This window comes from Fusarium proliferatum, assembly GCF_900067095.1.
Source record: "Fusarium proliferatum ET1 genome assembly, contig: FPRO_scaffold003, whole genome shotgun sequence".
NCBI lineage: Eukaryota > Fungi > Ascomycota > Sordariomycetes > Hypocreales > Nectriaceae > Fusarium > Fusarium proliferatum.
In genome coordinates this window covers 1655070-1681694 of record NW_022194792.1, presented here as the reverse complement: position 1 = coordinate 1681694, position 26625 = coordinate 1655070, and the positions used below count along the sequence as shown (strand labels likewise).

Genomic DNA, 26625 nt, shown 5'->3' with positions numbered 1-26625 from the left:
AATGGGAAAAGGAAAATTAGGGAAGGCAAGCGCTGGGATTTCACGATGAAGCTTTCATGGCTTCGAGGATAGAGGACTTTTGATACCTAGGATTAGAAAGATACCTTTCCATATGGACATTTGTTACCTTCATACTGTTTTAGAAGTGCACATGTATATGTCTTGATAGGGTGAAAGAGAATTGTTGTCTTCAAACTTGATCATGTAATGTAATTGGAAAGCAAACGCCGTAAAATGCTACAGAATAATGCAATCACCAAATCCTTTTGGCAACCATCTCATACCTCATCACCTTCTCAAAATCATCCTTCTTCTTCTCCGTCTTCTCCACCCTCTTACCCGGTCCTTTACCTCCCTTCAATCCCTCGTTCCTATCAGCATGAATCCAACGCTGTCTCTCCTCCCCAACCTCAACCTGACCAAAACCACCGACTCTTCGCCCACCAGGTGTATCAAAAGATTCAGGAGCACGGCCCTGGTGCTCTGCACGCTTCATCTTTGCGTATCTGTTTCGGGAGTATTTGAGAAGGATCATGCCCAGAAGTAGTTTGAGAATGAGCAAGACGAGGAAAGCGATGAAGAAGACGACGACCATGGTAATGGCGGCGATAAAGTCGTCGGATGTCCAGGAGTACCAGGGCCGAGAATTGAGGGGTGAGCCGTATGGATAGCCGTATGTTGCGCGGCCGAGGGAGTCGCGGATAAGAGAGTCGAAGCGGTTGAGAGCAGCTATCATGGCGGGTGATGAGGGTGTGGCTGATTCTTCGGAGAGAGATGTCTGCGTTGATTGGGGGATGGGCATAGGCATAGGCATAGGGAGATGGGTCGATAGAAGCATGTGGTAGGTTTGAACAGAGGCGCGAATAAAGAGACAGGATAGGGGTATGACAGCGAGACCAAGGCGCTTGGTCAGAGAGGGAGTCATGAAAGCCTAGGGGCGTCAGTTGTAACATGACAAGGGATGAGGAATGACTTACGTTGGTGTAGTAATCTTTACACAGGATATCAAGAATACGGCTGTAGAAAGCTGGTTTGATGTTGTTAAACTTCGTCACATAGGCGTGTTTAATGGTATCGACAAGCATCTCACTACCAATGACAATGAAGAAAGGGGACAGAACTTCGCCTGACATGAGCCACGAGGGTAGTACAGTAAAACTGTGTGGTAGGATAGATGGGCTGTGATGTGGTACAGATGTCTCATCGTATGACTCTGAGCCGGCACCTGGGACACTGAGGCCGCCGACCTCGACCACGTTACGCATCCCGATGATGAAGAGCATGATCCAAAGCTGGAAACGCTCGACGATGTCGGCGCAGGTGAGCTGGAAGAGGTTGTCTTTCTCGAAACGCTTGAAGACAGTTGATTTGATCTCAACGAACTGGTTGGAGAGAAGAAGGGTCAACAGGGCGTTCGAGTAAGAATTGACGGCAACATTGAGGGTGATGACCTGATAGTACAATGCAATCGAGTGAAGACAGCAGTATACAAGAGCAAGCATAAACATGCCCAGCGGGAGAAGGACTTTGGAACGACCAGACGCATTACGTGAGAGCGTTTCTGTGCTGAAAAGGCACTCCAGGATATCCTGTCCCAGGGCTGAAAGAAGGCGATCACCGACTTCAAGAATGTTGTATATGACGTAGAGTTTGATGGCAGATTGAGCTCGAATGAAGTGATACATGCGACTTGCGTCTAGAGTCATCAAAGCCATGGAACTGCATATTATGACAGCGCCTTGGAGAAGATCAGCTTTGTGAAAGGCTGAGAGATTTGAAGGCATGGATTTCGTCCTCTTATGACGAAATGCCCCAGACTTGGGTTGAGATCGAGACTGCAAAGGCTTAAAGTGTCCATTTCCATTCCCGTTTGCCTTGAAATCATGACTCCCGTTTTCACCGTTTGAACGACCGCGAGGACGACTCTCACTGCGTGATCTTCCTTCATCGGAGGTCTCATCGGCTCGCGAGGTCCTACCTCTCCGCCAAAGCCGTCCAAGACCATACCACACGAAGCCGAGGAGCCATCGAACTTCTTTGAGGATGACATAGCCCCACCAACGAACCAGCATGCTGACAGCTTGGACAAAGCGCATGGGAAGGATGGTGAAGTTCCAAAGCCAAGCATCGAGACATGCTAGAGCTCCGAAGTTAAGCGTCATTTCGAGATGGGGCGGTAAGAGGATAACGTTTTTGAGACGCTCGAATTTGACAGCATTGGATTCGTAGGGAATATCGTAAGCATGGGACTGGTGGATGTATAACGGACTAGGTCTTTGAGCTGCCAGTTCCAGCTGCAGATGTGTAGGTAAAGACATAGGCGGAAGAGGAATAATCGGTGGAATCGGTGATGGTGGTCGTAGGCCATCCGAGTCTGTTTGGAGAGGTATGGCTGTCGCAGGTGTTGACCGGGCGCTGAGAACAGGAGATGTTCCGCCTGCACCATCGAGGTTGATATGTAAAGACGTAGGTCGTCCAGTTGAGTTGAAGGAAGAGTATCGTCTCGGTGACGACGTCCCACTCGAATCACCGGCTAAGACACGGCTCGTAGGGGGCGTAGATAGAGTTCTCGCTCCAGGCGAGGGGCGTCGGTGGATATCCATCTGAATATCTCTCGCAGTCCGCAGAGCAGAAGTCAAGCCAGGACGAGCTTCTACGGCGACACCATTTTGCTGCGCCGGGGGAGGCGCATCATCGAGGCGCACCGTAGGCTGTCGTATAGCCTCACGCTGATCGAGAAGATGTGATGCAGATTCTTGGTCAATTGACCTCCGTTCTGGCGCGGGGGCCACAGGTAACGACTCAGGAGAGTTTGTGAGGCGCTGCATCTCGGTCGCTGAGAGACGTCGAACGTTAGGGTTCGTGGTATTGCTTATCGTACTGCTGCGACTGGCCCTGCCAGAGGGTACAGCGGTACTGTCATCCTGGTCCTTCTCTTTGTCTAGAGTCTCCTCCGCGGGCTCTTGTTCTTGAACCTCGTCATCCTCGACCGCTGGTTCGGAAATAGAAGAGTTGGACTCGACACGACGCACGCTGCTACTTCTGTGGGAGCCTTCTTCAGAAGAGTGGTCTTCGTCCGAGGGAATCGTGGGGAGTTTATCGTTTGTCGTGTCGGCGCATGATGGAGGAGGAGTCGAGGATGGAGATAGAAGCGGTGGGAGGTGATGAGAATTGATGGAATCGACGGAGGCGGCCATCACCAAGGCTGAGACACTCGAAGCATGTTTTTCCCTCGTGAATAATGAGATTTTCGTAACGAAGGTCAATCAGTTGGAGGTTGTCGCATGTGGTGAAAGAAGAGACGTTGCAGCGGAAAATGGGATTGTCAGCATTGAATCACCATGAGACGTCTTAAGACGCAGCTGAACTGGGCTGGAGTGAACCGGTTCACTTGACAGTGGGTGCGCCACAGTGGAGTCGGCACCGAAGGTTCCCCTGAGCGGGAGAGCGTGCTCTGAAGGCACTGAAACTTTGGGGCAGTGGAGCTCTATGCAGGGGTTGTGTCAGTGGCTTGAGATGAGAATGGATCCGTGGATCTGGATACCGTGGCGGGAAGAGCATCGCGAATCTGACTTGGTGAAAGCCAAGACGGGTATAGCAAATAGTAACTGTAGTAGGACTGATATTTCTAAAAATGCATGCCTCGCGACATATCTGGATTTTTATGTACTACTCAAGACTTCCTCTTATTTAGAGTGTGCAGGTTCTAGGTCGTCTGCCGTCGTAAGGTTTCGCTTCAGTCCAAGACAAGGTTTCACTGCGCATGACATACACCATTTACATTCTTGAACCTCTATTAAGGACTAGGTATCTTTAAATATCATTAACTTGTCTACATGGCTCTAAAGAAGGTACTCATCAAACCACTGCACAGCCTGGAAGAAAGCCTGCTCCTTGGCAAACTTCTTTCTCTTGTCACTCAGATCAGCGCGCACAGCAAAACCATGCTCGACGTGAGAGAACAAGTTGATCTGGAAAGGCTTGCCAGTCCCAATCAGAATCTCTTCCGATTGGTGACGCTTTTCGGTGGGGAAGATGTGGTCGGTTTGAGCAGCGGCAATGGAGAGGGGCCCGGTAATGGCCTTGAGCTCTTCCTCCTCGACGAACGAGGGGTGAGCGACATAACCGACATCGATGCCCGCCTTGTAGTTGCGAATAACGTACTGAGACTATTAGCGGTGCGCTTTTGAGTCGAGGTTGAAAGACTTACCTTGGCGCCGAAGCAGTATCCGACAGCTCCAATCTTAGTAGCACCCTGCGCCTTGAGCGTCTTGATAGACTCGGCGATAATAGGGTCGATCTGAGCGGGAGTATGAGGGTTATCACCCTTGGCACCCTTTGTGATCCAGCTCATGATATCAAGACCCTCAGGCATAGGCATAGGCATAACATCGCCGTTGAAAAGATCGGGAATAATGGTGGTGTAGCCGTTGGCAGCGAATTGATCAGCCATCAACTTGCTATTGGTCCAGATTCCGAAGATATCGGCAATGTAGACAATTCCGGTTCCCTTGTGCGCCTTGCCCGCGGGAGCTGTCGCGATGTAGGCGTCAAGACCGCTATCGAGCTTGATCATCTTGCCGGTGGGCTCGCCTCTGTAAATGAAGCATTAGATATATAAAATTGCGCGGAAACCATTTTCGGGGCTGACTTACTCATGGCGAACGCCCTCAGTGCAGCACTTGGCAGGTTGGTTAGAGGCCATTGTGATAGTGATTGTCTACTTCTCAGCAGAATTGTTGAGTGGAGGGGAAACTTCTCGGGGGTTACTTGGCCGAGTTTATATCCTCTTCGAAGCGGACCCAGGCGTTTCCGTGTGACGCAATTAATCGAGGCCGAGATGCCGATGTTACCCCACAAACAATAGCAGTTCCGTGGACCAATTCCGATGTGCTTGCTTTCTAAGCAACGTCGCCGTGCTAATTGGTGAAAGGTGGGATATCTGGGTCTGCGAGAGGAGTCTTTTGCTGGATGGTTTTGAAGCTATCCCCATTGGGCTTCGTTTTTCGCTCTTAGAGTTTTAACTCCGATGGGATATACGGATATGGACATTGGGCCAAATGCCGAATTACATAACTAGTCCACGGCACATCGTTTGACTAGAGAATGTCGGTAGAGGTGGGATGCGGTGAATGACATTCATTATTCGTACAGTTGGTATCATTATGTGCTCCAGCAATGTAAGTAGTTGTATAGTACACAGCGATAATCTCGTCACTTTTGTCGGATGCCCTTGGGTTTTCTCTTCTTGAATACCACTGTCTGTACTCCCGACTCAGTCTCCTCTGGCTCTGGCTTTATCAGAGGCTCAGCAGGTACTTCTGTCTTGACGTCTGTGTTATCCTCCGTTTTGACTTCCGTCGCATCTTCCGTCTTCACAGTTGTATCCGGCGTCCCATCGTTCTCCTTCTTGACATCCGTCGAATCCTCTGTTTCCTCCTTCACAGTCCTAGGTGTAAACGTCGATCCGCTCAGTAGCGCATCGAGTTCCTGATCTTCTTGTTGTGGCATAGCTTTTGAGTCTCGTCCCCATCGTCTTGGCTTCTTGAATAGTCCGCGCACGGCGTTTTCCTCTTCCTTCTCATCCTCTGTCGCTTCGCGCTTCCGTACACCATTGGCTCTAGCTTCTACCTTTGCTTCTTCGTCTTCTTCTGTCTTCGCCTCGATAATTCTCGTATTCGTGACCGTCCACTGGCCAGGCATGGCCATCTCAGGTCGGAAGTCACTCGGTATCGCGACGCCCATGGCAGCAAGCTGTTCTCTCTGCTTCTTCAAAGATGCTTCTGTCGGTGCGCTCTGTTGCGCGCGCGGGGCAGGTCTTGACGATGGACCTGCCGCTGTGGATGAGCCTCCGACAACTCCATTGAGGCGTTCGACTTCCCGCTTGGCGCGGTCTTTTTCACGCTCTTCTCGCTCGTGGTTACGGTGCAGATCGCGGAGGAAACGCTTTAGTGCGCCTTGATGTTTGGCGGTAGATTCATGGTTTTGACGCTCGAGTTTTGTGTCGCGAACATAGGTCTCGCAGTGCTTGCACCAGTATTTGGGTGTGGATTTCCAGTATTCTGACATTTTGGGTGGTGATGTTGAAAGAAGGTTGCCTGAATGTTTCTAGAATTGGTGGCTTGGAATCAAGGTGCTTATCCTGAGAGCTGCAAGGCTAGTGCACGGGCCATGCGAGCTCCAGGGTAGGCAAACTTCTTTCATATGAGGATGTCGATTAGAGATGACGATGAAGCCAACGCACTGTAAACTTGGCAGTAATTCTTGTCAAAACCAGTTTCAATACTTGTTTTCTATTTCTTTGGGTATGATGTTCTCGAATTGTGATTGTCGATGTCGTTTTAGCTGCCACTGACATGCTCCAGAGCAATTATCGTGAGTATATGGTACAGCAGATTGGCAGTGCGGCAACAAAACGTCAAATAAGGGTCGGCCGTATGTTTCCAACAAGGGAAGTCAAACATGACCTCACATGCGCAAAGCCCTCATAACTAAAAAGAAGCGTCCCTGGTCCTTTGATAGCTTTGTTCTGTTGATCCCCGAGGGTAGAACGAATCGCTTCCTGCATGGCGATCTTTGATGTTTGTGTTTAGCGCAATGATGTATCGAGTCAATAGAATAGACACTACTTTGCACCAAGTGTTATTGGAACGAAGACTCGTTGAGATTGATCGTACGAAGCTATCCTTCTTGGGTAAGTCAGTCAGCTCAAGCCGATAAGGACCCTGCATCTGTTCTCCGAATTCGCTGAGATACGCGAACGAGAGATACACGAGACTTCGTGTTTCGTTTCGACAATCTGAGGATCTAGATCATCTCAAACCGAAGATACCTTATCGGTAAGCATAATAACAACAATCTTGACCACACAGCTATAAACTTCACCACCTCCCTTGGAGAATATGGCAATGCTGTCATACTCTAGAAAAAGCGTTAGCCCAGCCGCCGTGTCCTGTCCCTTGCATCATCCCTGGATCCCAACTACCCAACCTACCAACATCCATCAGTGGAGCATCGTTCAGCGTTCAATACGATGTCGTACGAATTGTAAATAACGCAAAACTCAGTTCATTGCAATTTCTCTTGGCGCTTACAGTGTTGGCCGCCAATAAGCGCATCCTAGACGCATTGCCTATTCTGGGTCCTTAGCAAGCGATGATTCGGCGGTGGCGGTTCTTTTTTCTCCGAGTCAGAATGAGGCAAGGAATGACGAGGAACTTGGCGGTCGCTCTGCCGTTGAGCCGCAAGCTTGGGATGCTGGGCGGTTATGGACTTCATGTCATGGCGGATGAGTGTCACAAGGGATTGTTTATGTGGAAAGACCCTGAATTTGTAATGTCGGCCTATTGGGATGTAAACTTTCGTGTCCCTTGACGACCTGAATCATGTAAACTTGCTTCCATCAACAACGTTCGTCATATCGAATCTCACTTCATGCTCAGCCTCCAACGTTGCAATCCATTATGTAAATGAGTCCCTTAAACCGGGCTCTCTGATTGTCCATTGGACTCTCTTCACACACGATCGGGGGCCATCCCTATAGCGAGGTTGTCGGATCCAGCTACCGATTCTGGTCTTTGACAGCGGAATGTCCGTAAACCGCACCATATTTCTTCCTGTACCCACATCATCCACTGTCAGACTCTTTAACGAATCATGTACCGCTTGACTTTGCTTGTTTCTACAGGGTATCGAGAAAACTCTGCAGAGTTTCTCAGCCGAGGATCCACTCGTTCACTGCTTTCTTGCGACTTTGCCGCAAACGAATCATGAAGTACGTCACGTGAGAAGGCAATGCACGTGATATTTCCGAGAGCTGAATTGAAGAGTTTGATACTGTGACGTCATGTGCTGTCTTGGCATTTCATCTCGTAAACTTCCCTTGGATCGCCATTTCGTGAACAAGTTTTTATAAGTCATGTTAAAACAACAGCAACGAGAGCGGTACGTATCTGAAGCGATGCGACGATCTCGGCGACTTGCGAAATGAACATCATGGAGAAGGAGAAGCTTAATTTGCAAGACGCGTCGAACGGACTCTTCTCATCCTTGAGCTTCATGAGGTTGTTTGATGGATACTATTATTGGGGACGCTCTTCCTGATGAGAAGAGGTTCAGTGGAGAAAAACAGTTGCCTCCTCCTCCTCTAATATCGACGATATCCACCATCTTCACTCGGACTCGTCCTCTCGCTTCTCCAGTTACTTAACGAGACTCCATAATGACGCGATGTCTGCAATTCTCGCTCTCACTCCTCAACAAGGGTTCATTCATCACCATCGAAGGATTGATCACGACCCACTGAACTCTCCACCACCACAACCATGTCTGAGTCTGTGTTCTTCTGGGATCGTCTCTATGAGTTCCATTCTCATAAATCCCTTTGCTCTCGCTCTCTCCTTGACTTTCGTCTCTCTCTTCATCCCCCTCTCCCTTCTCCACATGTCCTCAACCCCAGATTACTTCTGAGGTTGGAAAGTGGTTTTGTGCTGTCACGTCAACTAACAGCAACTCGGCCGAATCGTCTTCAACATGTCCTCCGACTCGGAAAAGGCCTCCAAGAGGGCTGAGAGTCCTAGCCCCATCGTCGAATCTGATGGCGGCAACGCTGATGGTCTTCATCGCCGCCTCAACAACCGTCAGGTCCAACTTCTCTCCATCGGAGGCACCATTGGTACTGGTCTGTTCATCGGTATCGGCGCCGGGCTGGCCAAGGGTGGCCCCGGCAGTCTCCTCGTCTGCACAGCTCTCTACGCCATGGTCCTCGGTCTCACCAACAATTCTATCGCTGAGATGAACACTTATATGCCTGTCTCCGGTGGTTTCATCCGCCTTGCTGGCCACTGGGTTGATGACGCCCTCGGCTTCATGGTCGGCTGGAACTTTTTCTTCTACGAGGCTCTCCTGATCCCCTTCGAAATCGTTGCTCTGAACCTCGTTGTCTCATTCTGGAGTGACACTGTTACTGACGCCGGTCCAACTGCTGGCTTCATCATTGCAGTCATCATTGCATATGGGTAAGGCTAAAATCCCGAGCTGCATCCTGATGAACATCGTCACGAATGCGCTCCATGGTTTCTTTTCTCAATTTTGCTTCCCTTCTCCTCCTTGTCTATGTGCGAATGCATGCTAAACTTTCGTCTCCTCTTCTAGTGTATGCAATGTTCTTGCCGTTGGTGTCTTTGGTGAAGCTGAGTTCTGGCTGGCCCTAGGCAAGGTCCTGCTGATCTTTATTCTCTTCATGTTTACGTTTGTGACAATGGTCGGGGGTAATCCCCAAGGTGACGCTTATGGCTTCCGCTACTGGTCCAGCGCGTATGGTGCATTTGCGACATTCCGGAGCGAAGGTGATCTCGGGCGCTTCGAAGGATTTATGGGTGCATTGGCCTCTGCTGCCTTCTTTGTCGTAGGCCCTGACTACATCTCTATGGTCGCTGCCGAGTCCAAGCACCCCAGCCGATATGTTAAGACTGCCTTCAAGACCTGCTACTTCCGTTTCGGTCTCTTCTTCATCGGCGCTGCCCTCACTTGTGGCATCGTCCTTAGCCATACTGATGAGACACTCGTTGAAGTCCAATTTGGCAGTGGATCCGGCGGTGGCACTGCCGCTGCCTCTCCTTGGGTCATCGCTATGTCCAACCTCGGTATCGAAGGATTGCCCCATCTCGTCAATGCCCTCCTTTTCACGACTATCTTCTCTGCCGGTAACACATATGTATACTGCGCAACTCGTTCGCTGTACAGTCTCGCACTCGACGGACGTGCTCCTGCCTTCCTCCGCAAGACCACTAAGAGCGGTATCCCTATCTGGTGTTTCACCGTCACCATGGTCTTCCCTTTGTTGGCCTTCCTTCAACTCGACAGCTCCTCCGCCGAGGCTTTGACGATCCTTCTCGCCCTCATTACTGGAGGAGGTATCGTGGATTATATCACCATGAACATTACCTTCCTCTTTTACTACCGTGCTTGCAAGGCCCAGGGCATTGACCGCAAGAAGATGCCCTACTTTGGCTACTTCCAGCCTTACTGTGCTTGGATTGCTCTCATCCTTCACACAGTCGTTTGCTACACCTATGGATACACATCCTTGGCCCCCTTCGATGCAAAGAACTTCTTCTCCAACTATACCATGCAAATCATCGCCCCTTTCATGTACCTTGGCTGGAAGCTCTTTAAGCGTACCAAGATTGTCAGTGCCAAGGAATGCGATCTTGTCTGGGAGCGACCTGTTATTGACGCTTACGAGGAGCGCGCTATGATCGTTGACCCTCCTACTGGCTTCTGGGAGGAGATCATTGGTCTTGTTGGTATCAAGAAGAACAAGAAGAAGAACGCTGCTGAAGTCCACGTCTAAGCGTGCACCTGGAAATGGTGAACGCGCATGAAGAATGACGCTGTGACATCCATGATGCGCAGAAGAAGTGAGTCGATTCGACAATCGTCGTGGCTGAGAAGAGGTTAATCCCACTGGTCATCATCATCGCTTCGATGAGGGCGAGGAAAGTTCGCTGCTGCGTCGCCTGAAGTACTGGCGGCATAAAAGATACCCAAACGTCATTCCCCAATGGGTCGAGTGACGATAGCTTTTATGAATTAGAGTGTATATATGAACATATGAATGAACATATCCTGCTATGATTGATCTATTTGCGCCTCTCACCAACATATTGATACAGTCTCGCGAACCACTGAGAAGCGGGATCCTTGTCCCCCAAGTTTAGGCCAATGTACCTAATATTCTATCGCTTAGTCCTAGTCATCAGCTTTCCTATCTCCCGCAGAGCAGGCTCATGCCATACCGGAAATGAGTGAGGTCTGACGGCCTGAAAAGCCAGCTTCATACTTCGGATCGGCGCCGACCGCCGAGTGGATTCCCCGGGAGGAAGAAAATGACCGGCTGAACGCAGCGTTATAATTTCTTGGACCTCATCTGTATCTTTGTAAGGTCGATTGAAGCTGTAGGCGACCTCATCTGTATCTTTGTAAGGTCGAATGAAGCTGTAGGTGATCCGCTGTCTGGGTGTGCGTGGCTGGATGCCGTTGGCCATCATTCTAACGGCTCTGAGCGACCGTCACACCCCCCAGCAATAGCCCTGCTGTTCAACCCTCGATATGCTCCCACATCTTTCTTTTGGTCGGACCAGTTGAGTATCTCGAATAGCACTTGAAATGTACTCAATTTCAAGCCAATGCCTTCGTTTTGCGTATTCCAAGATGCTCTCCACAGAACACTTCCTATCCCGCCATTGCAATGGAACCCGAACAGCCCATACACCAGACCAGTATTTCATCTCCGGCTCACCGTTCAAGAGGCCAAGAGAAATTCGCTTTCGCTCTGTGTGCCTGCCAAAAAATAGCCACTCTCGAACAACAAAATCTGGGTTTACAGTACTGAGGGCAGAATTCTTGGGTTTCCAAAGATCTTCAGGCACCTTGGCGCCATGAAGCATAAGAAACTTGACTGCCTCCCATCTGTGGTTTTGAATGGCAGTATTTAGGGGCGATCCGTGTTCACGACAATGGTGTTCGAGGTCACTAATCCCAAGCTTGATGAGGTTCTGAATCGCTGTGACCGAACCCCAGCTGGCTGCTCGACATAACAAACTATGAGTACCGGGGGTTCCCAGGTCACATAGATGGCGGACACCCTCAATTTTGATTGAAGGTTTGACATAACGAAGGCTGTAGGTTATATCAACCAAGGCATCTACTCCTTTACAGAAGAAATGGTCAGGCCAGCTGCTGAGCTTTTCCACTTGTAGATCGAGTCTCATGTCCAACATGCACCGCAAGTAACCCCGACAAGGTCTTGTAAAAAGATAATGGGAAGCGGAAGAACCGAACTTATCATATACGTATAGATCGACACCATGATCTAGGAGCCGCTTGAAGAGCCCAATATTGGGTTTGGCGCCTGGTTGGCAAGTCCATAAAGTCATGAGGCTGAGGAGATTTCTTCCGTCCATGTTTATTTGCCTGCTTAATAGTCCGGCCCTGAGAAGAATGTTGACCATTCTCCACGATTTCTGTGCGAAAGCCACATCAACGAGTCCGTGAGATGAAGCACTCATCACGTCGATATTGGCACCGTGACCGATGAGTAGCTCAACAACTTCTATCGCACCTTGCTCAACTGCAACAAAGAGTGGCGTGCAATTTTTGTCGTCGGTAATGTTGACATCGGCTCCATGAACAAGTAGAGCATTTGCCGCTGTCGCATTGTTCTGTGCGGCTGCCGCAAAAAGAGGAGTCCGGTTCTGATGATGGATATCCCTCTGGTTAATAATAGCAATCTGGAAACTGCCTATCTGAGGACTGGAATGGTCTTCTTTCCCTTGTTCTTAAGATGAAGTCTGCGGCCTCCTGGTGAAGAAGAAATCTAGGGCAGCCTGGCGTGTTGCTTTCACCAAGGACCTCGAGTAATCGGGGAAAGACAGACCATATCTGAGAGGTCTCCGATGTGAAACAAGGCATCTCCAGGCACCGATCATAACGAGTCCTGAAGAGTTGCACATCGTGAGCCGTGATTGACACACCAGCCCTAAGAAGCTCGATGATAAGTGGAACATTGTTGGTAAATATGTCAGGACATGATAAAGTGAGGGATATGATAGTTTCTGATGATAATGGGGATGTCAGGGGTAAGGCTGAAGCTTTCAGCAACAATTGGACTGTTTGTAGCCGAGCCAGGTGCACATCATGGAAAACTATTCGGCCAGTAATGGGACCACCGGATATGATATCATTGCTTCTTAAGTTCAGAAAACTGTAAAAGAAACCTCGACCGCCAAGGGAACAGTGTAATGGAGTGCCGAACCTGCTGCATGCCAGCACATCAGAGCCACTCTCCAGCAACTCTTGACACATGTCGTACATACTGAATGCAGCTGCCATGTGAAGAGGGGTGAATTCAGGTCTGAGAACTGCAGTAATAACTTGCGATAGAACCCTTCTTGACTCAGAAGAGCCGTTTGTTGAAGACGAGGGATGATGACTGAATATGAAGTCAATTGCCCACAGACAGAAGGTGGGCGTTTTGGATGGTTGGAAGAGCTTCCGCACGAGTCTATGTGTCCTATCTTCCATATTTGACGATGACGTTATATATGGCGTCCAAGTCAATACCGATTTGCAGTAAAAGGTTCTGCGTCTGCGCCGAGCAATCATGTCCCCGATACTACGTGTTATGTCGGGGGTAGGCGGAAATCGCTCCATGTCCTCCATAGTGAGGAAACGTAAACAGAGGAAAGAAAATAAGTCTATACCATCTACGCGCGATACAGCGTATTCTCTGAGCTTTGAGTATTGATGATCCGAATTGCGAGTCTTCAAGGACAGAAGATATTCTTGGACTGTAAAGTGTGCAAACTGAATTCTTTTGCCATTGGCGAAGGAGCTGGATTTGTTGACTCGAACAAGGCTACTGCACCACCGAAGCAATTCTTTTTCCTCTACAATCTCATCATCTTCGAGAGTTGTTGCGCCGTCTTCCAATGAAATGGCCTCGCAGATTTCTTCAAAGCAGAGTGAGGAGATAGACGTCGCGAGCATTAATAGCGTTCCCTTGACCAGTCGTTTGACCGCATCGTTGCAGCCATCAATTCTTAGCAAGATCCGGTCACAAGTTGCATAGAGAGAAGGGGGAAGCTTGCTCAAGGCTTCACGTCGAGCTCTGTCTGTTGGGAGTTCACACATGTAGTCCAGTTGGCAGGCTACTCAGCGAAACCTCGAGACCCATTAATTAGAAGTGAGTGGTATCGGAGCAAGTGTAACTTACATCCCTTTAGCTTCCCCAACCAATCTAGTCATAATGAGGTCTTTCAGAGTTGGGTCATGAAGCCTCAGCCGTTTTGAAGCAATCTTTTCGTTAAGTTCCGAGGCGACATAGAGTTGCAGGTCCTCAGTATGAGCCTCAATTTCGACATGAGAAAAGTCCTTTTCTAAACGCGTGCGTATAATGCTCTCGTCCCGGCTAAATAATGCCATGTTGATAACATCGTCCCCTTGTGACAGCGCAAGCTCGGCCAAGCACTTTACATTTGCTTCGACTCGATTGTCACACTCATCGATACCATCGACGATAGTATAGACGCGGGTAAAGCAAGCACAGATACGATGTAGTAACTGTGTGAGCATTTCGGCGGTGGGCTTTGTAGAGAGGTGATGACTTGAGAACAGTTGGTCGTGATACTCCTGTAAGATACGGAAAGCTTTTTCGCTCTGCAGGGCAAGTTGGATGCAAAGGGAAGAAAGAATGTTGACCATATGCTGGGAGCGCTCATGTCTATAGGTGCAGAAGAAGTACGCTATTGCTTTGTGTGCATCATGAGCGTTTCTATGCAAACACTCCTTAATCACGGCTGCAGAAAAGGACAGACTTCCCAGCACCAGGTATACCACTACACCAGAGCCTTGAAGCTGGAGTCGAGTACCAGCAGTCAAACTCTGGACCTTGCGTGAGCCAGAGGCCGGTAAGGTCATGCCGTAGTCTATTGTTCGTCTCGTATTCACCCCGAGGATTGAATTGGCCAAAATCTTCGAGAACTTGATTCCTTTTGGTATCGAGGGCAATCTTGACTTGTATATCCAAGATCTTTTCAGCGGTGCGATTGATCTTTTCAAGGCCATCCTTCATTTCGATTTGTCGGGATAAGCAATGTTTGAGCTTGGCTAGAGAGTCGGCGGCAAGAGCTGTGTGGATGATCTGGTTGTAGCGTTGTATATCCTGGATCATGTCCTTGGACTCGGTTGAAGTGAATGGCCATTTCAGTCGAGCTTGCAGTCTTTGGCGCCCAGAACCCGAGTCTAGGGAAGCCTCTATACGCGAAAGACCTGTCTCCAAGCGTCTCAGCAGCTGGTGGCAATCATGGAGATAATGCGGTTGAAGAGCAGGCGGCGGCTCGTGAACAGCAGCAGTTGTTTCGGGTCGTTCGGTTTCTTCCAGGTCAAAAGCGACAAGAGAAAGGTTGTGCAAGATGACAGAGAGACTTCTGACTTCGCGCATGAGGTTTCCAACCTCTGTTGGGGTGCCTCTGTAGCCCTTGACGTATTTGGTGCCTGATCGAAAGACGAGATCGGCAAGAGCAACTAACCCAGCGATGCTCGCTGAGATGGAAAGAGGGTCCGCCATTCCAATGGAAGGTAGGTTGAGATGAAAACGGCAAGAATGAAGATAGCAAAGAAAGAACAAGAGCATGAACGAGATCCGAACTTCCTCGATTGATTGAAGAGAGGCACGTATGGTACCCTGTGTACCTAGGTAAGTACCTAACTTAGAAACTGGTACGTGTTTTAGCAGCTGTCAGCTCAGAGAGCCTTGCGGTCAGCCTGCAGACGATGGAATTGAAATTTCACCAAGACATTCACCATCATCTTAATCCTGACCTTACTTACACTACTGATATTTGCAAATCGATAATAATACTTAAAACCAAGTCCCAATCTTCCTTTAAGCTGCGCCTTCCATCAAAAGCATAACTCAACTTGAAAGATTGAGTTACTGGACCTATGAATCTCCTTATTGTCGGCCAGCGGCGCGTTCAGTCCTTCACGACCTTTTCAGGAACAACTCCATGTCCATTCCGTGGAGGTGGCCCAAGGTATCAGGTAGTCCAGTACCATCGGGTAGGGTCATTGTCTCCTGCGCACGCAATAGCCCTTCGCGATGAGGAAAGCCATGACAAGTCCCATGCCAGCCAGAATTACCTTTGAGATGGTTTTTGCCGCCCGCTTAGCTATTCCCTCCCACAGCTCTTAGCCATCAGATCCACCGTCCAACTCGTGACCAAAGGATGTATTTAGAAGTTCTTCGATCTTCCGATCGGTGACAGTAGCCGTACAAGCTTTATTCTCCGCAGCCATTGACATATCGATCTTTTGTTCCTCTGGACCAAACTTGCAGGACTAGCAGTCCCCATAGCTGAGACTTCCATCGTGGATTCCTCCCCACTTGGTTGCACAAGCAGTGACGTTGGAATTGGGATCATAGAAGAACGCCTGGTTTGAGTCCCACATGTCTGTACCGAAAAAGGTGTTCTCAGACAAGAAGAACTTGGTTTCAGGAGATATGCCTTTTGTCGAAAGGTCTACTGTAACAGACGTGCCTATGTGGGGAGTTGGACTGTAAGATCCACGGCGTATGCTCTGTTGTACCTACTGATAACTTACCTGTACTTGGACTCGTCCTTCTTCCTTCCGTCCCAGACCGTTTCGCCAGTGTTGCTCTCCTTTCTGAGCTGTGGCCAGATGATACAGGCGATGCCCGCATTGCGGAGTTTGTAATATCTAATTCCGATCGTGGCCATTTTGCTTGCTAAGAAGAAGTAGAATGTACTGCGATGAACAGGGCAATAGTTTGAAGAGTGCAGTTGTTGGGATGAATTTTGTTTTGCTTGTTATGAAGAGGGCAATACTAGCTCAATGCAGACTTTAAGTACTAGAACAGACACCGTTTATAATATCTGAAAAAACTCACAGTGCGGCAATGTTTTTTGCGAACTCAATTGGATTGCGCGTCTGGACTACGGCATCCCCGGTATCACAGGACACTACAGATCATCTAATCATTCGATATATCATTACTTGCTCAGCCACTTTCAACAGCCGAAGACCCTTGAGTAGCTGAACTTCTGTGAACTGTTGATCTAAGTCGTTTATTTACAGGTTTGAGCTCCATTAATACTAGGGAACTTCGGTTATCATACGATAAGGAGAAGTCGACTTGGAACTTCGGACTAGCCGACCTACATTGGCTCGCTGATAGTTTAAATAGGAATAGTGGCGAGAGGCTGAAATGCCGTAGCTTGCCCATGTGTCCAATAATGTTGCCATTCTATTTGGCGTCAATGAACTATTGACGGATGGTGCGGGCCAACCCCCTGGTAGCTAATCCTTGGTCTAGACATTCACTATCACATTTGCAACAAATTCATCCTTCGACAAACTGCTTGGCGCTTAGGACTAAACCTGATAGGTCGAAAACGATGGAAAGGCGACCTGCAAATGTTCAACATCCAGAGAAGATGGAAAAGTTCTGAAAGCGATGTCTAAATTGTGAGCTAGAAGTGTTATTTGCCGCTGAGACTTATGGCTGAGAGCTTAATCCAGCCGAGAGAACTTAGTTCTGAAAGCGACTAGCTATTATTTAAGATGTCTTAAGTTCGATATCGTATAACTGGCCACAAAGTACTAGCGCCTGACCCCTAATATTAATGTCACCAAACCTTTATGCCATGCCATTGAAGTCATTAAAATCGAAGAACCCATTTGCATCCATCATTGACTGATCCATCCCCAAATATCCCATATCTATATACGTGGCAACGTCTGGCACGCCCGAATCTACAGATTTGAACCACTCATCCGTAAACATTCCTTGATCTATCGTTTCTCGCGAAGCTTGTGGATCAGGTGCCGCCAGCAAAGAGTCAATCTGACAGGCAAAGAAACGAGCAAGATCAAAGTAAAGATGTACAGATGATGAAGCTGGAAGGTGTTGTACCACGCGGTCAAAGAATGGAATGACACTGATGACCTTTTCTGCAGCGGCGGCAGTTTCTTCGGCTGTGATGCCGCCTTTCTTTACAGCCTGGGTACCAGATTAGTGATGTTCGAAGACCCAAGGAAGGAAGAGACCTACCCGAAGTACCTCAGTCATAGCGTGGCAGATCATAATGAACTGGTTATTCTGAAAGCCAACTGAGACGTCGTTCATTGTTTTGTCTGTTACCAAATGATCAAAGATACGACCAGCAACTTCAATGCTCTTTCTCTGGATGATCAAAAGCGCTGATGTCGTCGCACTATCAGAGGCGGTCAAGTCTCGCAAAGCCTGAGCGTTGAAGACCAGAATACTGTGATCCATGTAGAAAGCCAGGATAGGGAGATATTTCGAAGATGGCAAGTCATCGGATTGACAGCGTTCGTTGCGGACGCGAGTGAGGCGCTCGTAAGCTTCTTTGTGCCATTCCAGGATCGACGCTGGTGTCGAGACTATATGTCTCCGCTTCTCCATTGCTTGGAGCTGTGACAAGGATCGTTAGCTGGATGTCGACCGCGTCAGTATTGAGCTTACCAATAATCCTCTAATCTCGATCACTCCACTGATGATACGATCTGTTGGTTCTGCCATAGGCGATTTCCACCAATCTACAGCAGTACGGGGTACTGCCCTCCAGCTCATACACTGCAAACGGCCATTAAGGGCCCCGAAGCCTTTATCTACGATAAAGGTATATAGCCACGCTCTCTCATAGTTTCTGGCGTACCTATTGGCCAGCTCTGGCGAAGCATTAGGGAATTCTGCGTTGACATATTCTTTCACAACGTCTGGTCTGTTGATTCCCATCTCCTTGGCCAACTGAACAGCCTGCGAAGAAGTCAGCACATATCTGGAAAAATATGGAAATACTTACATGGCTTAGTGTCAGCCAGTATGGATCATCTGCTTGCCTTGCAGAGAGAGGGGCCCAGTATTGGTAGGCGATAATGGCTTGAACAGTTGAGAGAGATTTTACCGACGCGGCGATACACCATCTAATATTGCCACTGGCTAATGATGACAGAACGGGGTATATGGCTCGGTCGCGAGGACGTGCTGAGACAGCACACCCCAGAGCGCAGATCACGGAAAATAGGGTGAATGAGCACCCATAGACATACTCACGAGTGTGTAATGTGGCGTCTAAGAGGCCGATCAAAGGATGGCGGATTTGGAAGAATCTTTGCTATCCGTCAGCACTACGGTGACAATATATGCGGGTTGTTAACTTACAGCTGGAAGTATAGTGCAGCGTCGTTGTCATCGATCAATCTTGAAGCAAGAGGATCGCAGGTGTCTCTCTCCAACTTGAACGGAGAGTCAACTGCTTGAGTTGCCAGAATCTCCCAATCTTTCTGTTGAGCTCTATGTGACGCTATTATGGGTTAGAGAGTATGAAGAAGAGATATGCTTTCACCTACCAAAATACACGGCGAGTCGTTCTTTTATTGGTGCCATGATAGCTTCGCGCATACCCGGCTGCATCGGCATCTGAGACCTAAGTCTGTCACAAGCCGCAGAGGAACTCATCGAAATAGCAGCAGTGACCATAGTGATGGGTGAAACCAAACCATCTGCATCATCGCTCTCGTCATAACTGACTGATCGTCGATGAGTGACAGACCGCGACGATTGGCTCGCATCGTGACCATACTCAGGCGCTGAATCGGTACCCTGTCCATGTGTCCACGGCGTTCCTCTTATAGACACTGTTGTATTTGGGCTGGGAAGAGTTTGACCTAGAAGAGCTGTGAGGACTTCCTCGCGAGCACCGCTTTCTTCGATGCGAGCGAGGAGCTTCTCTACACTATCTGGTTTGCTGTGGAGCGGTTAGAAACGCCTCATGAGTGAGTTACAGTCTTACTTTGTGCTACCATGCTTACGACCCCTGTTCGAACGAGCTGGATATTTACAAATGCGATCATGAGAAGCGCAGCGAGAACTAATACCGCCGTGTCAGTCTCGCGTGAACATGGTCAAGGCTAGACCGACTTACCAAGGATCCTGGCGATCGCACTTCTGCCTCGATGCACGGCAGCTAAAGCATGCAACCTGATGCTGCTGCACCTTTTCAGCCGGAACTTCCATTTCGGTTATCTCTGTATCGTTAGGAGTGGACCTGGGGGGATCGTTAGTCGCCAAGAGTGAAATGCGGGAGGTTCGGGGTCTTGTAAAGTGGTCGCTGTTTTGATCTAGACCCCGGTAGTATCCACACGTGATCGTCCTGAGTAATCAGTGGACCAGAGCATTCCCCAGAAATGGATAGTATGAACCTCGAACGGCGTTTAATTATTGAAGAAATACAATCGTGTGATTATTTGGCTGGTGAGCATTCAATCTTAATTAACTCTTGGAGAAGAAAACTACTTTCCATACCATAAATTGATCCGAAAGAGCTTTAATCTATTTCATCCAACTTTAGGCATCTATAGGGTAAGATTTCAACTTCAACATCAAAATACAGCATAGAAGTGAAATGAATACCATCTGATAGTCTCAAGAATATTGCTTAACCTATTTTAGTGAACAGAACTATTTTATCCCATCACTTTATGCATCGAAGACGGGGTCTTAGAGACACAGCACAAACGAGTCTATTATCGTGTCGCCTCATATCTCATACAAGGACAACATAGCGAAACATAGTGATCATGTTGCCAGTATCATCCCTCCTACCATCACCTCCAGAAGTGGTTCTCTGGTGATTTCCAAGTTTTTGAGGTTCCTGCAGTCCAGGATGTCCTCCATACCTTGCATCAAAGGCCCTGGCCTGAGTCGAAAAGACCAGGAATGAGCTCCAGTTAGTCTATCGGAGTCCGATGTTAAAAACCAGACAACAAAGAATGGTCGCAATCAGAGGGTTCACAACGAAGGCATAGGGCGAAGACATTGCCGGTTCAGTCTGTGGTTCTCGCCATTCTAAGAACGCGGCATAGTCGTTGTTCGACATGGCGACATATCTGAGCCTATCGCCATGGCTCTTGTAGATATCCTCCAGGGTCCACTCATTCTCCTCTGCAGGACCGGCTATTGCCTCCATTTGACACAGAAGCCAGTCGTGGAACTCTTCCCACTCCATAGTGTCGGATGAGAACAGTGCTCAATCAATAAAAATGATGCTGGTGAAAGCGGATACGCTGACTGGAAGAGGGTAAGATCGGGGCGAAAGGGTGCCGAAGAAATACAAGATAGAGGCTAGGCCTTCCAGAACGATTGTGGATAGAGGGAGGGAAAGGAATAAGACCTAAGCAAATACCAGATCTATGGGCTGTGAGAAGGAAAGAAACACAGTTGAGGTCGAGGAATGAGAATGGTGTTTACGCTATAACCTGAATAGTGGCAGTGACGTTACTCCTTCGGCATTGGCTAAAAGGTATGTAACTTTCTCAAAGCTGCTACTAGATACGGAAGCCTATTGGGAACAGCCAATAGTTAATCAGTTGAATCATTCAATGACTTAAATATCAGAGACTAGTGTTCAACTAGGTACACAACAGATAGCCTATTGTTCGGACTGTTTGTATCCCATAATTCCCAGATCTTTCGAACAGTATATGCGCAAGTCGCGGTGAATGAGACAAATCGCTTGAATTGTTCTGCCATCGTCACAAAGGTGCCTTGCATGTAGTCAAATTACTATGTTTTCTGTCACGCGTCTATTTCATCACAACAAAGACCAAGTTTGTTCAACGACCAGATAGCCGCATAGGCAGATGCATCACTCGTTTCCGGTTTCAGAAGATGACAAGCGTTACGTTAAAGCTCGTGTCAACTGGAGACAAAGAATAGCAGAATATAGGGCAACTACTAGCCGTAGCACAACATGGACTCAGTAAATGCTTGCGATGCTGGTTTGCTTTTGAGTCTCTGCATCGAAGGCGACAAAACGTCTTCTTTGTCCCATTTATCTTGGGAAATTCTAACGCTTAAAATAAAGAATTTAATAATGATCAGTCGCCAATCATCTTCCTTTCAATCACAGGTATCCATGCCCGCCTCCCGGTGAACTCCCATAGCCTCCAGCTGGCGCCAATCCGCCACCATGCGTTGTCCCTGAAACACCACCATAAACTCCCCCATTAACACCTCCATTTGGCCCTCCACTGACTCCAGAATAAACACCGCCATTGACACCACCGTATAGGCCGCCGCCATGCGGTCCACCGACGCCTAACGACCCATTACCAGAGCTGTAGCCAACTCCGTAGCCGTACTTGTCTTTGTCCCCTGATGGTCTTGGACTGCCGTCGAACTTGCTTCCTTGGAGTCTTGATGTAGCTTCTGGTGTTCTGCGCCCAAGACTTGTTGGCCGTGGAGGCGGTAGATCGTCCTTTTCGTCCTTGTCTTTTGAGAAGAGATTGAATAAGCACATTTGAAGGATTGATAGGTTATAAGATAGATATTTGAGCAGATAATCGCTTAGAGATAGAGTTCGAGTTGTGAAAATTTAGGTTTTTGTCGTTCAAAATTTTGAGATTAGGAACAAGGTTAAGAAAACGCGTATTTAGGGGTAGAGATTGACTTTTAAAACGACAACGGGGAATATTTAGAATTAAGGTTTCTCGTCTCCGACACGCGTTCCAGTGTTAAAAAGCGGATTTTAGTGGCTGTGCGAGCCTACTATGGCCAATGGGACAGGCCGCTTGAACGCTTGGACGGCACCGCCACTAATGCTAGGACCTTGTAGGCGCCTGATCTAACACAGCCTGAAAAGACCCTGCATTCAGCTCTTGCGACACGGACGACACGACAGCATTACGAGGTAGTATCCAGGCCATTTATGGGACTCACATATAGTTTTGTTCTCTTAAGAATGTATCAATGGAATCTCCCGAAATTCTTAAAGCCTTGACTGCCAGCCAACCTTACGAGAGCGCTACGGCCGAGAACAATCCGTAGCCGGTCACTAGAAATTAAGCTTCTTATCAGAACAACACATATACAACTTTATTTTCGCATTTAAATGTCGTATTCACAGTCGTCTTGCATGCCTGTACAGGTAAATTTTCGTAGTCAGCAAGCTACTGCGACTTTCCCATATAACTCGCTCCCTGCCAGGCTTGCAACATGAAAGACCAGTACCTCAAAGCACCTGTAGTACACGCTTCATCTCATCACTAGAAAGCTTTCCAGCATATTCGCGAGCACTGCCAAACTGTCCCTTCATATCTGGATCTGCGCCTTGACTCAATAGCCATTTTACCCTTTCAATAGCCCCCGCCATGACAGCATTGACAATTGGATACTGCGCCGTCACATGGCGCGACATCAGCTTGTCATTCACCTGCGCACCGTTTTTCACCAGCAATTCCATGACAGAAATCCTCGCCTCATCGAATTCTTTGCTTGGTGTTACAACTCCGGCGTGAGGATTTGATCCCGGCGGATAGGCGCCCGCTGCATAATACAATGGTGCTCCGTTGTCAATTTTAGCACCAGCGTTGAGGAGCTTCTGCACCATTTCAGCGGTGCTTATCTCTGCTGCAATCTCGAGTGCCTCGCAGGAGTTCGTTTCAGGTCCGCCGAAACGGTCTCGATTGTCCTGTTGTTTGCCAAGATTCGGATCTGCGCCATTCTCAAGGAACCAATCAAGAAGATCATCGTTGCCCGCGCGGATAACAGATGGTAGTAGGACAGCTCCGTAGAAACCAGGCGTGTTTACAGTCCAGCCGTGCTGCAGAAGCAGTTCGAATAAGGGCTTTTGTTGGTCTATTGGAGCGGCCAAAGCCCATGATGGAGTTATTCTGGTGATTGGGGCTCCAGAGTCAAGTAAATAGCGCGTAACATCAATCTTACCGCTACCCAAAGCGTTGAAAAGACCTTCATGAAGGAAGGCTGGCGTACGAGATTGAGAGGTAACGATGGACTCGACAGTAGACGTATCACCGTCTCGACAGGCATTGCCGAATTGGACAAAATCGGGCTGTGAGGCAGCAAAGCCGTTGAAAAGCATGAGATCGCTAGGCTCAGTGATGGGAATATCATCGTAGGAGGCACCCATGCGATCGCCCGCGCGTCGCTGTTCTGGTGTCATTCGCTGTAGCTCGTCGAATTGACGCTTGGCCTGGGCGAGGACAATTTGTACTACTGTAGGCAGCATGTTTTGCTGCTGCTGTCGCATCGTCGCCTGTCGGCCCCTCCATGCGAGGGCTTCTTGAGTTTGCCCCGACGACATTGTTTTCGTGCATTTATTCTTGGTCAGTGAACTTCAGTGATGGCATGTAAAACATTAGGTTGTGTAAGGCTGAGGATTCACTGGTTTTGTGCTGATCTTAGCTGACGTAATGCTCTAGTTACTTGAAACATTGATCCTTATTCATTACTACTAAGCACACAATGAGGGGGAAGGATTCTCGAGTCCTTTCCTCGGGTGGTCGAAAAGCCTTAGAAATGTCCTAACTTCTATTTAATTTTCGCTCGTACACCGTATATTATATAACTCATTATCTAGTAATGTCGCTTGCCAAATATGTGTGCCCCTGAACATTGAGCCGAGAATACAGTGACGACCTAGATCTGTGACAGCACTCGGGAAATTCTATCAAAAAGAATAAACCGTGAAATCATAATAACCCTCAGAATTGCACAATGAACGAGGCTAGTCCGGCCATAAATAAGGCACCCAACATACGGACAGCACTTGATTCAGCCCCATTAGTTTCCTTCGGTGCCGCAGCATCAGTTGAAGCGCTAGTAGCCGTGACCTCTGCACTTGTAGCCTCAGTCTCACTTTCAGTGGCTTGAGCAGCACTGGAATCCTCTGTTGTCGTGGCCTGAGATGCTCTTTCAAGCAGTTCCTGGCCCTTGGTGATGACAATTGGCAGCGTACCAAACTTGAGCTCAAACTCTTTCGTGATGCTCCCAAGACCAGTCGCAACATCTGTAATACCGCCTTCCCCGGTTTCCTTCGGCAGCGCCATGGTCGTACAAATCTGAGGCGTCCCACTGCTCACAAGGCACTCAACAGAGCTGGCGCCGCCCAGATCATTCATAGCCAACATCCAATGGAAGACGCCTGTTGATGCCGCGCCAGCTGGGACAGTCTTACTTGCCCATGGTCCGATTACAATGGAGTTATTGTACCCAGATGATTCACATGCTGCGGAGACTTCGTCGGGACAGTATAGTTGTATTGTTGTTGCTGTTGGATTGGCGGCGATGACTGCGGCTGAGGGCGTTTGTTCTTTGTAGAGAGCAAAGGGAAGTATGAAAACTGTTGTGGTTAGTGCCGAAGACATTTTAGTTATAACGAATGACGATGGTGAGATGTTGGCGATGAAGAGTCTTGAGTGGGATGGTCAGGCTTTAAGTGAAACAACGGGGCGCATGGATCTCGGCGAATTCTGAAAATGGAATGTCAACTGATGATTCTGGTTGGTCAACTCATAGTCTGATGAATAGGGGCCTGCTAGGGCTGAGCTTGGCTGGTAATTTCGGGTTCATGGCTAAAGCCGGCTAATCTGATGGCTCGCAATCAAGTGGAATTCAGTTCTGACACATACTCTCAATGTGATTACCTTGCAACATACTAGTCTCCTACTGTGATCCAAGATGACATCTGACTAGTTCATGATAAGAGAAGCAATCAAAGCCATGGCCACAACGCCCGCAACACAGACAGCATTCGATCCAGCCCCATTCGTTTCCTCCGGTGACGATGTATCAGTGGAAGTTGCTGTAGCTTCCCCCAGTAGCTCCTGGCCAGCAGTGATAACAATTGACATGTACGTAAATTGGGCTGCTAACGTCTCGTCTGGATACATATTCGCCGCGGTTTCAGTAACTGGGCCTCCATAAATATCTTCATCCATCCAAGTCCTGGTTTGCATCGCTGTGACCAAGCTCGTGCATGTCTGAGGCATGCCGCTACTCATAAGACACTCCACAGACAGAGCTGTCCCCCAGTAGCTATTAGCAAGATAAAAATGAAATGTGCCTGTCGATGCTGAGCCTTCTGGAACGACAGTACTAGCCCATGGTCCGACAACAAAGGTGTTGCTGTATTCAAATGGACAATCGGATTGGACGGGACATCCCAATTCGATGGTCGTCGCTGTAGGATTAACGCTTATAACCGAACCCGTTGGAGTGTGTATCATGTACTCTTCGGCGTCGTAAATGAACAAGGTCGGGGTGACTGGTGGGAAGGTTTCAGTCGCGGCTTTCCGTCGTGAAGCAGAGACCTCGCTGGCGTCCTCTGTAGGTGTAGCTTGAACATCAGTTCCCAGCTGCTCCAGGCCCGAGGTGAGGACGATCGGCAACTGAACGGTATCCAGCATGTCCTCCGTCTCAGTCACAGTCCAGCTATGGCTCGTCCACTCCCTCTCTGTATGCGATCTGGCATAACCTCGCGAAACTTGAAGGCCAGTACAAGTCTTACGTATGCCAGAGCTCATAAGACACTCATACGACAATTCCTCACTGTCCCACTCCCAATGCCACCGAAACGTTCCAGTGGAAGGTAGTCCTTCTGGAACTACTGTACTGGCCCATGGCCCGACCACGAAGGTATTGTTATAGTTCTGGCCACAGTCGATCTTCCCATGGATTCTTGGGCAGCCCAGCCCGATTGTTGTTGCAATGGGATTCGCGTCTATTACTGAACCGGTTGGTCTCACCATAGTGTAAATGGCCGCGGAAATGATATTGACGGTTGTCGTAAGTGCGGACGACATTTTAAAAGAGATGCTGATGAAGCAGAAGTAACCTTAGACACGACTGAGCTGGTACTGGGCAGTAGAAATATTCAGCTAAACCTCTAACTTTTATAGAAACAGAAAAACATGAAGCGGTCGGTGATCTCCAAGAATGGAAGCTCGAATATCATAATTTCCATTGGTTCATCCATCACCAAGCAGAAAAAGCCACTGCCAAGATTGTGATGTATTGATGGTTAAAGCCGGATAAATCGTCCCAATAGAGACAAGTTAGGTCTCTTTCGACACGTTGGCTCCCTCCCGATATATGGGATTCACACGTCAGTAAAACTGAGAAATTCTGAAAATTAAAGGCCTCTGTACAATAAGTTCATTTGTGGAAGGCAATGCGTCAACTCCTCTGTTGTACATTTGGTGCTCTTGATCAAC

General features: G+C 48.5%; 12 protein-coding genes across 12 annotated transcripts; 1 reads left to right on the top strand and 11 right to left on the bottom strand.

The window, feature by feature from the left end:
• Positions 1–253: 253 nt before the first annotated feature.
• On the bottom strand, positions 254–3197 carry FPRO_06509 (uncharacterized protein; the record flags this gene model as incomplete). Its single annotated transcript, XM_031228569.1, has 2 exons — positions 254–931; positions 978–3197. The coding sequence occupies 2 exons, from the start codon at positions 3195–3197 to the stop codon at positions 254–256; spliced, it is 2898 nt and encodes a 965-aa protein (XP_031078893.1).
• A 645-nt stretch (positions 3198–3842) lies between these two features.
• Positions 3843–4705, bottom strand: FPRO_06510 (uncharacterized protein; the record flags this gene model as incomplete). The annotated part of the gene is made up of 3 exons (XM_031228568.1): positions 3843–4163; positions 4211–4595; positions 4656–4705. 3 exons carry the CDS (start codon positions 4703–4705, stop codon positions 3843–3845), a joined length of 756 nt encoding a protein of 251 aa, XP_031078892.1.
• Positions 4706–5214: 509 nt separating this feature from the next.
• Positions 5215–6069, bottom strand: FPRO_06511 (uncharacterized protein; the record flags this gene model as incomplete). The annotated part of the gene is made up of 1 exon (XM_031228567.1): positions 5215–6069. The coding sequence occupies one exon, from the start codon at positions 6067–6069 to the stop codon at positions 5215–5217; it is 855 nt and encodes a 284-aa protein (XP_031078891.1).
• A 2463-nt stretch (positions 6070–8532) lies between these two features.
• FPRO_06512 (putative carnitine transport protein) lies at positions 8533–10354 on the top strand (the record flags this gene model as incomplete). Its single annotated transcript, XM_031228566.1, has 2 exons — positions 8533–9017; positions 9154–10354. 2 exons carry the CDS (start codon positions 8533–8535, stop codon positions 10352–10354), a joined length of 1686 nt encoding a protein of 561 aa, XP_031078890.1.
• Positions 10355–14350: 3996 nt separating this feature from the next.
• On the bottom strand, positions 14351–15130 carry FPRO_06513 (uncharacterized protein; the record flags this gene model as incomplete). Its single annotated transcript, XM_031228565.1, has 1 exon — positions 14351–15130. One exon carries the CDS (start codon positions 15128–15130, stop codon positions 14351–14353), a length of 780 nt encoding a protein of 259 aa, XP_031078889.1.
• A 773-nt stretch (positions 15131–15903) lies between these two features.
• FPRO_06514 (uncharacterized protein) lies at positions 15904–16304 on the bottom strand (the record flags this gene model as incomplete). Its single annotated transcript, XM_031228564.1, has 2 exons — positions 15904–16120; positions 16168–16304. The coding sequence occupies 2 exons, from the start codon at positions 16302–16304 to the stop codon at positions 15904–15906; spliced, it is 354 nt and encodes a 117-aa protein (XP_031078888.1).
• A 920-nt stretch (positions 16305–17224) lies between these two features.
• Positions 17225–19627, bottom strand: FPRO_06515 (uncharacterized protein; the record flags this gene model as incomplete). Its single annotated transcript, XM_031228563.1, has 8 exons — positions 17225–17587; positions 17639–18022; positions 18074–18367; positions 18414–18720; positions 18773–18914; positions 18961–19358; positions 19404–19481; positions 19536–19627. 8 exons carry the CDS (start codon positions 19625–19627, stop codon positions 17225–17227), a joined length of 2058 nt encoding a protein of 685 aa, XP_031078887.1.
• Positions 19628–20156: 529 nt separating this feature from the next.
• On the bottom strand, positions 20157–20618 carry FPRO_06516 (uncharacterized protein; the record flags this gene model as incomplete). The annotated part of the gene is made up of 2 exons (XM_031228562.1): positions 20157–20345; positions 20406–20618. 2 exons carry the CDS (start codon positions 20616–20618, stop codon positions 20157–20159), a joined length of 402 nt encoding a protein of 133 aa, XP_031078886.1.
• Positions 20619–21515: 897 nt separating this feature from the next.
• On the bottom strand, positions 21516–21911 carry FPRO_06517 (uncharacterized protein; the record flags this gene model as incomplete). Its single annotated transcript, XM_031228560.1, has 1 exon — positions 21516–21911. The coding sequence occupies one exon, from the start codon at positions 21909–21911 to the stop codon at positions 21516–21518; it is 396 nt and encodes a 131-aa protein (XP_031078885.1).
• A 711-nt stretch (positions 21912–22622) lies between these two features.
• Positions 22623–23714, bottom strand: FPRO_06518 (uncharacterized protein; the record flags this gene model as incomplete). Its single annotated transcript, XM_031228559.1, has 1 exon — positions 22623–23714. The coding sequence occupies one exon, from the start codon at positions 23712–23714 to the stop codon at positions 22623–22625; it is 1092 nt and encodes a 363-aa protein (XP_031078884.1).
• A 400-nt stretch (positions 23715–24114) lies between these two features.
• Positions 24115–24777, bottom strand: FPRO_06519 (uncharacterized protein; the record flags this gene model as incomplete). Its single annotated transcript, XM_031228558.1, has 1 exon — positions 24115–24777. The coding sequence occupies one exon, from the start codon at positions 24775–24777 to the stop codon at positions 24115–24117; it is 663 nt and encodes a 220-aa protein (XP_031078883.1).
• A 324-nt stretch (positions 24778–25101) lies between these two features.
• FPRO_06520 (uncharacterized protein) lies at positions 25102–26214 on the bottom strand (the record flags this gene model as incomplete). Its single annotated transcript, XM_031228557.1, has 1 exon — positions 25102–26214. The coding sequence occupies one exon, from the start codon at positions 26212–26214 to the stop codon at positions 25102–25104; it is 1113 nt and encodes a 370-aa protein (XP_031078882.1).
• Positions 26215–26625: the final 411 nt, after the last annotated feature.